This window comes from Ursus arctos, unplaced genomic scaffold, assembly GCF_023065955.2.
Source record: "Ursus arctos isolate Adak ecotype North America unplaced genomic scaffold, UrsArc2.0 scaffold_8, whole genome shotgun sequence".
Lineage (NCBI taxonomy): Eukaryota > Metazoa > Chordata > Mammalia > Carnivora > Ursidae > Ursus > Ursus arctos.
The window spans coordinates 47,428,114-47,443,468 of NW_026623100.1; the positions used below are offsets into that span (position 1 = coordinate 47,428,114).

General features: G+C 50.4%; 1 protein-coding gene across 1 annotated transcript; it reads left to right on the forward strand.

Annotated features, from left to right (window-relative positions):
* The first annotated feature begins 7,427 nt into the window (after positions 1-7,427).
* GNLY (granulysin) lies at positions 7,428-11,035 on the forward strand. Its single transcript, XM_057309316.1, has 5 exons — positions 7,428-7,511; positions 8,022-8,125; positions 8,602-8,685; positions 9,804-9,972; positions 10,874-11,035. Exons 1-5 carry the CDS (start codon positions 7,460-7,462, stop codon positions 10,954-10,956), a joined length of 492 nt encoding a protein of 163 aa, XP_057165299.1. The 5' UTR covers positions 7,428-7,459; the 3' UTR covers positions 10,957-11,035.
* Positions 11,036-15,355: the final 4,320 nt, after the last annotated feature.

Sequence of the window (15,355 nt, forward strand, 5' to 3'; positions counted from 1 at the left end):
GAGGTCAGCCTCCCAAGCCCGCTGGGTTGCCTCTAATCGTAGAGCCTGATTTCCTCCAGACCCAAGTTGCAATGAATTCTGGGAAGTGTGCGTGCAACTTTTCCACCTCTCCAGCTAGGAGGAGGAAACACGAAGGGTGAGTGAGTCTAACCACTTTAGCCACCTGAAGGCCTTTGTGTTTTGCTTTCTTCTCTCTCATTTATATTTTGGATGGTAAGCTGCAGTTGGAAGTTCTCGTTTTTTTGTTTTGTTTTTTTTTAAATAAAAGTATTTAGTGTTTATTTAAGTCTGTGTCTTTGAGTTCGCAGTGAATCTCATATTTAGATAAAGCTTGCGTGGAGTAGCTTTTGGGTAAAACAAACAGCAGTATGGCCAAATGTTAACTCATTTTGCTGATGTGTTCATATCAAATTAACACTGTAATATACAGTGCTCCCAACCAGGTCTAAACACGTTCCTGGAATTATTTTGTTTGTAAAAGAAAACATTATTTTAATAAATAGTATATGGCCCCAAAGGATACATTATGAAAATGTATGAAATTAAGGGTGGGATAACCTTCAGTTCAGTTCATTTTTTATATGTCCCAAGTCATGATTCTTTCCCAATTTTAAAATGGATTCTTATTGTGGTTGTAAGTTGTGATCAGTGTTAAGGTTAAAACTAATTTGTGAAATCATTCACTGATTATTACTGAGATAGACTTTTCAGTTTGCTTGAGATCATGAACTGTAAGTGGAACAAAGCACCATTTGCAGCTGACAAATGGAACCTCAAGTATTTTGTTGTGTCTTAACACTGTTGGCACGAGGAAACTATCGACGAAGTACAACCAGGGATTGGTCTTCTCAAAATCCCCTGGGGTGTGTACTTTAAGTAAAAGTAAAAGGGTGATCTCTGGAAGTAGTATAGATGGTGATCAGGTAGGAAGAGGACCGGCAATCAGTTTGGACGGGCGTATTTTCTAGAACTCACATTGTTATTGGATAGGATGAAAAGGGAAAACATAGGATAGTCTCCCTCACAGAGAAAGTTACCCCAACAGCCTGTACTAAGGTCCTAACTTCTGGCCAGAGGTTACAAAGCCAGAAAGAGAATCATCACCACGGAAACTGGTGGTGGGCATCCTGACGGCTCACGCAGACAGGAGGATGGGAAGAAGGAAACTTCTGTGCCTCAGGCTTTGATCAGTGGCTGCATGTCTCCAAACACCAGCGAGGCCTGAAATCCAAATTAAGGTCACTGTAGAGAATCAGTTTGACACCTAAGTGGGAACTTGGTGATTTAGAGCAGTCTGGGGTTAAGGTGCCCCGGCGCCAGGACACCTGGCTGGTGCAAGCAGCTGGGCGACCCGGAGACGACTGGAGTGATAGACAGGTGCGGTGCTTGGGAAGCCGCTGCCCGGAAGTCCCAGCCCTGAAACAGGCCACAGTGAGTGGTCCCTGCAAGGCACAGGGGATGAGTGCTCGAGACATGTCCACACGGCCCATAAAGGTGGATAGGCGTTTTTATTTTCGTTGTGAGTGTGAGGATATTGTATTTTCCGGACGGAGTCAAGAACAGCCCACAGTTAACAGGGAGGGGCTGGCTGGGTTCCCGGGGCTGACCCGCGCCGTTCTGGGAAGAAACAGCAGAGGTTGTTCGGTGACGTTTGGGGCGGCCAGCTGAACTACCTCACGCCTGAGCCCTGCGTCCCCCTCTCTTCCATCTCTGCTTTCTCTGCTGGGTCTTTCTGGGGAACCGTCCAATTTTAGGTGCTTTTTACTGCCTGTAATGATCTCACTTCTGGTTCACTGCCTTGGGTTTGTTAGAGCCCCTGCCCCATGAGTAAGCTCCAGTCCTGGGCCCCGGTGGGGGAGGGGCCGGATTCCTAGCAGCTGGACCTTCCTTGGAAGGCAGGTCTGTTCTGTGGCCTCCCTGGGAGATGCGGGGGGCAGGTCCTGCGGTCACCCCCCAGCCACACTGCTTGAGCTTGTTCTCAGAATAAATGGAACTATGGAATCACTGGACTGTACACCTGAAAGTAAAGGAACACTTTATGTTAACTACACTGGAATTACAAAAATTAAAAAAAGAGTTCTTCCTGTAACATTTTTGAGACATAGTATAGATGACCTGGAGAAAGAGAAGGTCATGCTATGCTCATGGTTGGAAAAGTGACTATAAAGACATGAATGTTTTTCCCGCGAGTTTGTTTTTTTTTTAAAGATTTTATTTATTTATTTATTTATTTATTTATTTATTTTTTAAAGTTATAGTTTGTGAGTGGTGAGTGACATCTTTTTTTTTTTAAGATTTTTTTTTAATTATTTATTTATTTGACAGAGATAGAGACAGCCAGCGAGAGAGGGAACACAAGCAGGGGGAGTGGGAGAGGAAGAAGCAGGCTCATAGCGGAGGAGCCTTATGTGGGGCTCGATCCCAGAATGCCGGGATCACGCCCTGAGCCGAAGGCAGACGCTTAACCGCTGTGACACCCAGGCGCCCCTATTTATTTATTTGACAGAGATAGAGACAGCCAGTGAGAGAGGGAACACAAGCAGGGGGAGTAGGAGAGGAAGAAGCAGGCTCACAGCAGAGGAGCCTGATGTGGGGCTCGATCCCATAACGCCGGGATCACGCCCTGAACCGAAGGCGGACGTGCTTAACGACTGCGCCACCCAGGCACCCCTCCCATGAGTTTTTAGTGCTAACAAAATTTAAAATGAGTCTTATAGTGTCATAATGTATTTATTAAAATAGTTTCTAAAGTAATATCTTCTGTATTTAGTATGTACTTATTATATAAACGTACTTTATATGTACTTTCGATATATAAAGTATTACAGTATATAAAATATTTGAAGTGTAATTTTATCTTATTTCTATTTATTTTTGAGTACAGTTGACACATAATTTTACATCTCAGTTGTACTACATGTGATTGGACAAGTCTATACGTTATGCTATGATCACAGTGTGATTATCATCTGTCACCCTGCGATGCTATTACGTATTAATACCATTGGCTGTATTCCCGATGCCTTACGTTTCATCCTTGAGATTTATTCATTCCATAACCAGAAGCCTGTCCCTCCCACTTGCATCACGCATTTTGCCCATCCATTTAACCTGCCACTCTGGCAAGCGTCAGTTTGTTCTCTGTATTTATAGATCCCTTTCTGCTTTTTGTTTGCTTCTTTATACATATGTTCTATTTTTAAGATTCCGCATTTAAGTAAAATCACATGGTATTTGTAGTTCTCTGTCTAACTTATTTCACTTAGCATAATACCCTCTGGGTTGGCTCATGTTGTCCCAAATGAGATGATCTCGTTCATTTTTATGGCTGAGTAAAATTCCGTTGTACATATAAACTACATCTTCTCTATCCATTCATCTACTGACGGACACTTGGGCTGTTTCCGTATCTTGGCTATTGTAAATAATGCTGCAATAAACACAGAGGCGCATGTATCTTTTCCAATGGAATTTTCCTTTTCTTTGGGTAAATACCCAGTATTGAAATTATTCAATCATATGGTATTTCCATTTCTAATTTTTTTGAGCAATCTCCATACTGTTTTCTACAGTGGCTGCATTAATTTATGTTTCCACCAAAGTGCACGAGGGTTCCTTTTTCCCCACATCCTCACCAACACTTGTTATTTCTTGGCTTTTTGATTCTAGCCATTCTGACAGGTGTGAGGTGATATCTCATTGTAGTTTTGATTTGCATTTCCCTGATGAGTTCTGTTGAGTATCTTTTCATGTGTCTGTTGGCCATCTGTATGTCTTCTTTGGAGTAATGTCTATTCAGGTTTTCTGTCCATTTTTTAAAAAAGATTTTTATTTGAGAGGAAGAGAGAGGGAGAGAGAGCTAGCAAGAGAGAGAGCACAAGCAGGGGGAGGGACAGAAGGAAAAGAAGAATCAGACTCCCTGCTGAGCAGAGAGTTCTAAGACACTGGGTTCAATCCCAGAACCCTGGGATCATGACCTGAACCGAAGGGAGACGCTTAACTGACTGAATCACCCAGGCGACGAACTGACTAGTATTTTGAAAAGAATAAATTTTGATCCCCCTTTAATTTTTAAAATATGTCCAGAAGATGAAAGTGTTATCTTAAAAAATAGGTAACTGCACAAATTAGGAAAAAATAATTTTTTTTCAAGCAAAAGGGGATAATGACAACTTTCTAAACTGAAGAAAGATCTCATGAAGAAAGATACACATTTGACTCTAGAAATTAAAAATTTTCTAAACATAAGAAAAAACTTACCAAAGTTTAAAGGTTAATCAAGAAGTCATGAAATATTGAAGCAAATATATCATACCATTAATATATTTATTTCATAAGGAATTTCTATATATTGAAAACAATAGTAGAGTCTGATAGATATTGGATACAGGATGCAAAAAAGACAATTCCCCCAAAATAAATTTAATAGTAAACAAGCATATGGGAAAATATTGAACTTTATTTGCAGTTGTAAGTGAAAATTAAAAATAGTTGCTATTTTCTCTCATTGCATTAGCAAAATAAAGCCTGGTAATATTTAATGCTGTAAAGAGCACAGGGACTATTGGGGGGGTGTGAATCAATACCATCCATTTGGAAAATACTTGATCATGTTCATTAGAAGCCGTGAAATTGTTCGTTAACTGGAGGATTTGTTAGACAATCTTATTGGGAGTGGCTTCCATAGAGGGAAATGCTAAGTCCTTAACTGTAGAGCTGGAGGAGATTTGCTGGATGCAGACCCCCAGGCAATTCCCAGCCGGATCAAGAGACGAACACTGTCATCACCTGGAGTTGCCCCCCACTTCCCCAGGGTGCCCGCCCCCTCCTCCAGCCTCTTCCCTTGCTCTGCTTGCTGACGCGCAGAGGCGTTTTGCCAGTTGTAGAACTTCTACAAATGCTGTCATACAGAAGGTAGTTTTGTTTGGCTGCTGCTTCCTCAGAGCTTAAGAAGCTGTTTTAAAAGTTGTTATGACATACAATTCTACACAAAGAATACTTATTTATAAATATTTACATTTAAAAGTGTAAATAGATATTCCTATAATATCCAGGCTTCTTATATCAGTCTGATGAGCTGATATGTGCTTTCATTTCATTTTCTCTTAATTATCTAAGTTGTCTTTCAATTAGAAATAAAAACAAGAGTCAGAAAGTACTCAAAATGCTGAAATTCCATGCTCCTTAGTCTGGCACCGGTGGCATCCACAATGGGCAGGAATAAAGACGGCGTGTGTGTGTGTGCACGTGTGCAAGTGTGTGGTTGCTGCATGTGAGTGTGCGGTCTGACACTTAGTGTGTGAGTACTTTGCAGAGTTGTGAGTGTGAGTCACTGTGAGGGTGTAAAGCACGTGATGTGAGCGAGCGTGTGCGTGGTGAGTGTGTGACTGTGTCTGCCCTCCTGGGGTTGGAGAGAAGAGCCAGAAAGGATTTCGGGGCCCCCACGTTTCTCAGCTCAGTCTGATCCATCCTGGGGTGCAGCAAACCTGCTTGGCCCCCTCTCCGCCCTGCCCACCTTGGAGCAGGAAAGGAAGCGAGAATGAGGAGGACCTCAGTCTGACCGTCTGGGGAGGGGCCTGGCAGTCTGTCCATCTGTTCTTAGTCTGCATGACAGCTGCCGCTCAGCCGTATTGGCTGCTAGGCCGGCAGTCCTCCTGCTCGCACATCCTGAGACGGTGACCAGGGCAGCTAGTGTCTCAGAATCCCGCTAAGAGCTCCTGAACCAGAAGGGTTTGTGGCCAACGATGTTCGGAAAGGCTGAGAAATTGGGGGTCCACCAGAGACGCTGGTCTGTCAAGGGTGCCGAGGTATCCCGTGGGGAGGAGGCCTGTGGCCCCTTCCTAGCCTGACATTTCCTCCTGAGGACAGGAAGCCCCTCCCAGTCCCCTCCCAGCACCTGCAACCTTCCCACAGGGGCAGCGCCCCCCACAGGGGGAGCGGACCCCAGACACCAGCCTACCTCGGCCAGCACCACGCAGGCTATAGGCTTCCTCCTGTGCAATGACCTGCCACACAGGAGCCCTGTGAGCAGGCGACACTATGCCCATTTCACAGATAAGGGAACTGAGGCTCTGAGAGATGGGAATCTTGCTCAAGTGCCCCCAGCTTGTCAGAGGCCTGCTTGCCCAGGACTCCACCCTCTTTCCTTCTTAGCAGAAGCTGAGTGGAGAGCAGGCTCTGAATGGGCTCAGGGAAGATAGAATAATTTAGAGAGAAAGGCCTGGCTGACCCTTGGCCCTCAGCCCCTGATGGGATTCCCAGGCAGGTGGGAGGGGGTGGAGTAGTAGAGCGGACACTGACGGGGGAGGGGACCTGGGAGGGGCTGAGGGGACCGGGCCAGCTGGTCCTGGCTGGGTGGCTCTGCTGTCTCAGCAGCTGGAGATGAAGGACCCCACGGAAGGTGGGAGGCGAGTTCCAGTCCCGGCAGTGCCGCCAGCAGCCCGCGGGGCTGAGGTGAGGCCCCCTGCTCTCAGCACCCAGTCTCCTCCTCTGAGCCGTGAAGGGGCTGGGTGAAGGGTGCCAGACAAAGATGCCATGCCCGGGGTGATGTGAGTGTCAGGTAAGCAGTGCACACGTTCCAGTGCGAGTACATTCTGTGCAACGTGCGGGACCTGTGACACGAGACAATTCTTTGTGACGTGTCTGACACTGGATGCTAACTGGGCAGCCTGTATGGCTGTTACAGGGGGGCCCGTGACCTTCCTGCACAGACGAGGAGTCAGAGACCGGGGAGCTGGGACTAGATCCCTGGCCAGGCTCCCCTCCTTCCCACGGGCTGTCTCTCCCCGTGGCCCAGGTCACTGACGGGCTGGGCTGAACCTGGCTCTGAGGGAAACGTCCGCCTCCGTGGAGATGGCCAGAAGGCTGGCGAGGTGCTGGGGACCCAGGGAGTCTGCAGTGCTCATGCCTGGGGTTCAGCACCCCGAGGAAGCAGGGCTGGGAGGAGCCGTCAGCATCTACACTGCGGGACCTGTGTCTAAATCTGGCGGAATCTGGTAGTGCTCTGTGGGCTGCAATGGCTGGGGGAGAGCAGGGATACGGGAGATGGCTGGTGGAGGGGCCCCAGCATAGCCCCCTGGGAGAGGGGGGAGAGAAGGGGAAGGGGGTGGGATGTTCCATGGCCAGGGGCCCTAGCTGGGCCCTCAGGTGCAGGGATTTCTCTTCTATTACCGCATCCCGGGCAGGGTGATGGCATCATGGCAGCTCCTGCCCTCCGGTTACTGGCCACCCCCTCAGCTCAGAAAGTTCTAGCAATGTGTGTGGGGGAAGGTGGAAGATAGACAGTGTGGAACATCGGAGGAACCCCTCCTCCCCCACTTCTCCACAAACTGGTGTATGTGGTTAACCCAGTGACCTGGGGAGGTGGCCTACATGAGAAGCAGGACCCGTCAAGGTCACGTCGTGAGGTGGCCAGCCTGCATAAAGGGGGTGTGGAGAGTGTCTCAGCAGCTGCCCCACCATGACCTCCTGGGCCCTCCTGCTCCTCGCCTCGGCGCTCCTGGCCACCCCAGGTAAGGACATTCCCCGTGTAGACCCTGGCAGCTCCTCCTTCGCTGAGTGTAGGGACGGTTCTGGAGAGTGGGTTGGACTGGGCCACCTGACTTGAATTCTCTGGGGAAGGCAAGAGAGAAAGAAAAAAGAAAGACCTCAGAGAGGAGATGAGGGAAGGTTCCTTTTGATCAAGTGTGTGTGTGTGTGTGTGTGTGTGTATTTTTGAGAGAAGAGGGAGAGAGGGAGAATAGAGACAGACAGAGACAGAAAAGGGGTTCATGGATGATGGTGGGGGGAGGTATAATCTTTTCCTCCCATTTTCCAGAAAGAACTAGAGAGCATGTCTTTGGCACAGAGACTGGGTCAGAGCAGCCCCAGGGCAGAGTGTGAGGACGGGCTTCCTGGACTCCGCACAAAGCCCCAGCCCTGTCCTGGGCTCTGGCCACCTCCTGGGTTCCCCACCAGCCAGGAGATCAGACTTTTCCTCTCCTTCCACCCGTGGAGGGATGCTGATGTTGTTTCTTCCCCAGGTCTGACCTTTTCTGGTCAGAGCCCTGAGGACCATGACCTGTCCATGGCTGACATGTCTGAGGAGGAGCAGTTCTTCGAGATCCTGGCCCGGGAGGCCCTCAAGGTTGGCAGCTGGCTCCCTGCTCACCTGCCACAGCACCCCCCACCCCCACCCCGTGGCCTTTCCGCCATTGTCTCTTCCCTGGGAGCACCAGGCAGGGCAGCACCTCTCTGCTGGCAGGAGGGGAGGCAGGGCTGTGGGCTGAAGATGCTGGTTTTGTGCGTTTCCCTGCCTGGGTGGGGGCCACGTTGGGCTGGCTGGACTCTGTCCAGCAGCGTGCTTCAGGGTCTGACCAGAGAACAGAAGCGGGGCAGGTGCTGGTCTGGGTAAGGTGCCGTGGGTGCGGGGCAGGGTCAGACCTGGGTGTGTGTCAGCCCCGCCACAGCTAGCAGGAGGGTGGGCTTCGGGCCCTAAAGGACAGAAAGATCACAGATGAGCCTGCTGGCTTAGGACACACCCGAGAGCCTCCTCCTGGGGCCCTGCCAAGGGCTGTCAGGAGCATCGGAGAGATCACCTCAGGGGGCATCATTTTCTGACAGGGTGACCCGAAGATCTTCATCTGTAAGCCTTGTAAGTTTATGATCAAGATGCTGAGAAAAATCCTGGGACACAATATCTCACAGGTGAGGCCTTATGGTTTGGGCAGCCGTCTGCTGGGTGGTCAAGGGCATGAGTGGGGATTTGGGCAGTGGGGGCAGCGCTGAGGGAGGGGCTGATCCCTGGTCGGGCCAGAGCTGCTCGGCAGGGGATCTGTGGGCCCCCCTCCTGTGTCTGGGGACTGACTTCAGAGAATGCCCTGAAATGGTGGAGCGCTGGGCGCACGAATGTGGGAAGAGGAGTGTGCATGGTTTCCATTCCACTGTTAGAGGAAACTCGTCCCCAGAGAAGGTAGGAGGCTTTCCCGTGTGGCCCCACTGCGTGTGTGAGGATGATTCCGGGGCAGGGGGGCCTGGGTCAGGACGACGGACCGCAGATCTGCCACTTCCTAGCTGCAAGGCTGGGCCAAGTCCTCATGCCTCTGAGCCTCCGTGTCCCACCTGAAGAGATGGGTAAGAGTCCCGATCTTGCAAGTTGCCTAAGCCTTTGAAAGGGGCTGCGGGGCTGGGACATGCTTAGCCTCCTGTCAGGCCCGAGCAGGTGCTGAACAAGGGGATGTGTTCCTACCCAGAAGCCTTGTGTCACCCACCCTCCCTTCCTCTCCTTTGTTCCCTGATCCTGCTGGGCTTCTTGGAGGTGCCGGGCCCACCCTCAGCCCTGGGTGTTCAGCTTTCTCCTTCTGCACTGCGATGGTAGGAGAGGATAGTCAACATCGAACGTGCCAATCTCCACACTGTCTCTTATCCTAACCTTCCCGACACAGCCCTGAGCATGAGCCCCGCCAGGCCTGGGACCCAGGAGGCTTGGCAGGCAGAACCTTCAACGTGGGTCTTGCAGCCGAGGGCCCTGTTCTCCACACAGAAGGCGGTGGGCTGGGTGATGACGTACAGGGGACGGAGACACGCCAGGGCCAACTGCCCTTCTCTCAACAGCCCCTCCTGGCCAGGCTTGGGCTGGGGCCCAGGCATGCGGGTCCATCCCGGCGTCTCCAGCCTCTGCTTCCATGGCCACCTGGCACCTGGTCCTACTCCCCGCATGCCCGCGGTCAGAGGCACCCAGAGCCTGGAGCTGTGGGGGTCTGCAGGGGGCTGACCGGGCAGGGGTCACCTGATTCCTGTGTCTTTCTGTGGTGCTCTTACCGCAGGAAGCCATCAAACAGGCTGCGTCCAAGTTGTGCCGGAAGACACTTATGCCCAAGATGTTATGCGACGACATAATCGGTAGATATCTCAGTGCCATCACCCAGGGTATTCTGAATGACAAATCCCCCCAGGAAATCTGTGTGAAGATGAGGATGTGCAGAGCCAAAACAGGTGAGTGCGGAGGGGACAGCAGGGACTCCCTGCTGGAGGACCCAGGTCCCATCCCCGAGCGTGCAGCTTTTCTCGCAGGCAATCCCGGGGTGACAGCACGTGTCCATCCATGGTCAGCCGGGCACTGGAGCGAGTAGCTTCACCTCTGTGAGCCTGAGTGTCCTTACCTGTGAAGGAGATAGTAATCCCTATTTCTTCTTCTTCTTTTCTTTTTTGAATCATTTCTCTCTTTTCTTCTAATTTAAATCCAATCAATTAACCCAGAATGTATTATTTGTTTCAGGGGTACAGGCCTGTGATTCATCAGTCTTATATAATAGCCAGTGCTCATAACAACCCCTGTTTCTCATTTCGAATAAGGGTTGAATGAGATGAGCATGTGTAAGGAGGTTGACAGCAAGGGAGCGGTCTCAGCCCGGGGTACTCATAGACATCCGAGCCCTGCTGGGGCTCCTTCCCCCGCCCAGGACTGGTTCCGGGGGCCGGGAGCCAGGCACCATCTTTGCCCAGGACCCTTGGGGTCTGAGAGCTGGGCTCAGGAACCCTGCCAGGAGGGAGGGCTCTGCGGTCTCTCCCTCCAGGGCTGCTCAGGGTGTGTCTGTAGATCAGGCCGGGGCCGCAGGACATGGGGCAGGGAAGGGCCCCCTGAGTGGCTCTGGCAGCTCCCTAGACAGGCTTTGGGACCTGATGCTGGCAGGTCTGGGGTCACCCTGTACAGTGAGCTCCCCACCGTTTCCTGTCATTTGGTTTTCATCTGCAAAGCCCCACAACCCGCTCAGGCTCCTGACTGGGTTCCAGGATGTAACTCTGGGCGTGTTCAGTAGGGGCAGGTCGCTCTGAGTCCCCATTTCCCCAGAGACCGCACACACCTGCCCACAGCGGGCTCTTCTCTCCGCTCTAGGTCTTGGAGCCCCTGGGGCCTTAGCCGACCCTGGGGAGAAGCACAGAATCTTCAGTGACCATCGCCAACTCCTGCCTTCCTAAATGCGGGGCGGACCCTCCCATTTCCCTCCCCGAACTCTTTGCAGCGCCTTCCCCAGGCAGGAGAATAAAATGTCATGCAAGCTTGTAGCCACAGCTTCTGTTCCTTTGGTGGATTTGAGGGGAGGGCCTCGGAGGCATGCTGGAGGACTCACGCACTCATTCAGGAAGTGTTTATGGTGTGTCGCCGGCTCTGTTCTAGAGGCTAGGGATTGCGTGGTGAACCGGACAACGTTAGCAGCTCTTCCACTATGGTCATGGAATACTTATGAAGCCCTCTCTAGAGACACACACTCCTCTAAGAGTGGGGGTACACAGCGAATATACCCCCAGAAGCTTTCAGACCAGCGGGGGAAAGTAGCAGGGCTGTAGTTAAGAGGGCTATTGGTCATAAGAACAGAAACCCATCCTTTGCTTCTCTCTGCAGGCAATCTTCTTTTACTGGTTTGGGGAAGTGTATTATTTGGGATTCTTTTGCTTGCAAGCAACAGAAGTCCTAGCTCCTTTTGGTTAAATGAATAAGACAATTTGTTGGGTGAAATCATTAAACAATCCATAGATAGCTTCAGGCACAAAATGATCCAGAAATTGGGGCGCCTGGGTGGCTCAGTCATTAAGCATCTGCCTTTGCCTCAGGGCATGATCCCAGAGTCCTGGGATCGAGTCCCGCATCGGGCTCCTCTGCTGGAAGGCTGCTTCTTCCTCTCCCACTCCTCCTGCTTGTGTTCCCTCTCTCGCTGGCTGTCTCTCTCTCTGTCAAATAAATAAATAAAATCTTTAAAAAAAAAAAAAGATCCAGAAATTTGTGGTGTCACCAGAGCTCCAGTCCTGTGTCTCTGTCTTTTCTCAGTTCCTCCCACCTCTCTATACTGAGATGGATCTCAGGCTGGCATCCTTCTGGGCAGCAGCAATGGCTGCATCAGGTCCAAACTTGACTTTTTGCACTAGGTCATTAAGAGAAAAGGAGAGTTCTTTGCTATCCTTTCAGTAGCTCTCTTGGAAGAGAATGGAAGCATCTTTTCCAGAAGCCCCATCAGACATCTCTGTTCTCACTGGCCAGAATGGATCAGACACCCATTTGGAAACCATCCCTCTGTTCCCAGGGCGTGGGGTACACTGATTAGTGTGAGTCAGGACACACCCCTGAGGCTGACAAGGGGTTTACACCCACCCCCAAGCATTTGGGCTGGAATGGACATGAAAATCTTTAAGAGATTGTTACTGGGAGTAGGGCGAAGGGTTGCTGGCCATCACATGGAGCAATGGTGCGTTCAGTCATAAAAGCAGGTCAAGGACGTCCAGTGGTGAAATCTCGGGCCATTTTAATACAAAATAGAAAATGAAAATAGCAGATTCTAACCCATTAGGTAAATTAGAATCCACAAATTTATATAAATAATAAATTAATACATCATGCAAAAAGGAAAATGTTACCTTACAGTAGAATGCCAAGTAATAGACATATTTGTATAATATATGTGTAATATATAATAGAATGCCAAATAGACACATTGCTAAGTATATTCCTAAGACATACTTGGGGGCGCCTGGGTGGCTCAGTCATTAGGCATCTGCCTTCGGCTCAGGTCATGATCTCAGGGTTGTGGGATCGAGCCCTGCTCGGCGGGAAGCCTGCTTCTCCCTCTCCCACTCCCCCTGCTTGTGTTCCCTCTCTTACTGTCTCTCTCTCTCTGTCAAATAAATAAATAAATAAATTCTTAAAAAAAAAAAGGCATACTTGGTGTAATTCTTACAGATGACCCTGGCTCAGATCCAGATCCGTAAGGGACATCACTGGCAGTGTGCGATGATAATATTGTGCCAGTGTTAGTGTCCTGATGTGCATGATGGTTTCTGCTTATGTAGGAAAGTGTCCTTCTTGTGAGGAAACACACACTAATGCATTAAGGGGGTCATGGGGCATCATGTCTGCAATGGACTCCCAATGATTTAGAAGAAATGGTAATATGTCCATACAGAAAGACTATGGTGAGACGCACACCACATACATGCAGTAAAATATTACAGGGGGTGGGGATCTAGTTAAGGTGAAAAGGAGCTCTTTGTTCTAGTCTTACACATTTTCTCTAAATTTGACACAATTTAAAAATAAAAATAAATGACTTGTAGTAATTTGACCTTAGCTCATGGTTGGATGGTGGTGACATGTACTGAGACAGGGAAGACATTTGGATGGGGGGACTTGGAGAGAATAAAGAAGGGTTCTGCCTTGACCCTAAGAAGTGTGTCTATTCCATAGGTAGTTAGAGATGTCAACAGGCAGGTGGATGGTGGGGGGAGTGTCAGGGCCAAGTCCACATTTGAAGTCCTTGAAGTGGATGTGAAGGACAGGGAGAAGTGCAGAAGGAGAACATTCCTGTCTGCGGACAGAAGGGGTAGTCAACCTGTGGAGGCTGGGTGGTGGGGGTCGTGGGGGGGGGGGAGCCAGCAAGGAGACTGGGGAGGGGGAGCCAGTGGGACAGGGGAATCCAGACATGGGGCCAAGGAGCCAAGAGAACAAAATATTTCAGGAACTAGGGAATGGCTGACCATGTCCAGGGCTGCTGGGAGGTCAAGGAAGCAGAGGACAGAGGAATGGCCATTGGCTTTGGGTGCCTTTGGGCCTTGGTGACCTTAGTCAGATGTTCAGTGCTAGGAGGGGACAACACCCACGTGGAGTGGGAGTGAAGGATGTGACAGCAGGCATGGATAGCTTTATGAAGGGGTTCATGTCAGGAGCTGGAGGGGGGGGGAGAGCGGAGGCCGTGTGCAGTTAGAGGTGGGCTCTGTGTTTCCGGTGTGTACATGCGGAAGTGAATGGTGCCCGCAGGGGAGAGAGGCTGACGGTGCAGGACAGAACCAAGGAACAGCCTCAGGGGGGCCTTGAGAAGGGAGAGGATGGGTCCAGGGCACAATGGAGGGTTAGCAGGGACTTCTAAAGGTGGGAGCATAAGGAGGTGGCCTCACACTTAGGAGTAGAAGCTAGAGGCCAAGCCAGCTCTGGTCACCTGTCAGGAGTGGCCGTGAGTGCCCTGGTGTCATCACACAGACTTTGGGGGCACCTGCTCTCTTTCACAGGCAGTTCTGTTTTTTGTTTTTTCTTTCCCCTTCTAATGGGCCATTCTTTCTTATTCATTTGTATCTTGCAATTTTTTTGTTGAGAATATTTTCGATAGTATTGTGGCAAGTCTACCTGCCGGTCACTGCACCCCCACCTTGCCATTGCTATTTGCCCGTTTACTTGTTGAGTGACTGCGGAATTAATTTGAGTGGCAGCCCATCACTGCCTCTCAGGGGAGGTCTCTGGGTGCCCTCCCGGGAGCGGCCTTGAGCTTGCTCACAGCCACCCTGTGCGGACAGGTGTTCGGTCAGGGCTCTCCGTCTCTTCCTCTAACAGCTTCCTCCTCGGCTTCCCGGCTTACCCTGTTGTTTTCAACAGGCCTCAGGGAATGAAGTCTTGATGGTGGAATTCAATCAAGTCAAAGCGCCTTTGTAAGGATAGTGCCTGAGGTCAGTGTTAGAGATTCGTTTTGACCCTAGGAGGCCTCTCCCCCATTTCTCTCCCGCAAATTACCTGCCTACAGTTGAGCCTATATTTTTAATGAATCTATCAATCTCCTAACAGATGTCTTTCACCATGACCTCCACTGTTTTTGAGAGCTCCCGGAAGCCTTCAGCTCTCTACAATCTGTCGCAAATGCAGTCAGTTCTTTTAGAGAGGAGTTTGTAGAGCTCTGTGGCCTGCTTCTCCCTCCTGGGGGAAATCTTAGAGCCAAGGCGCTGTGCTGGTGGTGGGGACAACGGATGCAGCCTGGCTGGGTCTGAGGACGCAGAGCGGGTCCTGCAGGACCAGCCAAGAGTCCTTGGCTTCAGGCAGGATGGAAATCAATCTCGAGCAGAGAGGAAGTAAGCACAGAGTTTATTGAAGACAGAGCATCTCGGAGACTCGGAAGGAAAGGAGCATGAGTCTTGTCTTCGCTTGGGGTTTGGGGTTTTTACTGAGGAGGGTGGTCTGGTGTACTGTCTTCTCAGGCATCCAGGAAGTGGTCAAAACAAAGAGGAGTGTTTCGATGCTCTCTATAAGTCTCTTAGGCCCTGAACCTGATGACACCCCTGGTCATTCCTTAGATGTTAGCTATTGTGCTGGAAGACTCTGAAGAAATCCTGAAGTCCTTGACCTTTACAAGGAGGACATGCATTACTTGTGTGGTAAGGCGTGTACAGGGTGGCAGTTTAGGTTCTAGCAAGAATAGAGGCAGCAAGAGTCTTTCATGGGGCCCTTTCGGTTCCCCTGTCTCACAAGGATGCGCTGCTTCTCTCTGAGTGACAGCCCCCTCCAGTAGCTGAGTGCTCGGTGGATCAGGAGGCAGCACCCCAGGCCTCCTCAGCTTGCCTGTCCTGG

What these genes read in the sequence shown, in the direction of transcription:
- GNLY (XM_057309316.1), top strand. Translation starts at nt 7,460, where the DNA reads ATGACCTCCTGGGCCCTCCTGCTCCTCGCCTCGGCGCTCCTGGCCACC. An exon ending in GGCGCTCCTGGCCACCCCAG is followed by an intron (nt 7,512 to 8,021) that starts GTAAGGACATTC and finishes TTTCTTCCCCAG; the next exon opens with GTCTGACCTTTTCTGGTCAG. An exon ending in GATGTGCAGAGCCAAAACAG is followed by an intron (nt 9,973 to 10,873) that starts GTGAGTGCGGAG and finishes TCTCCGCTCTAG; the next exon opens with GTCTTGGAGCCCCTGGGGCC.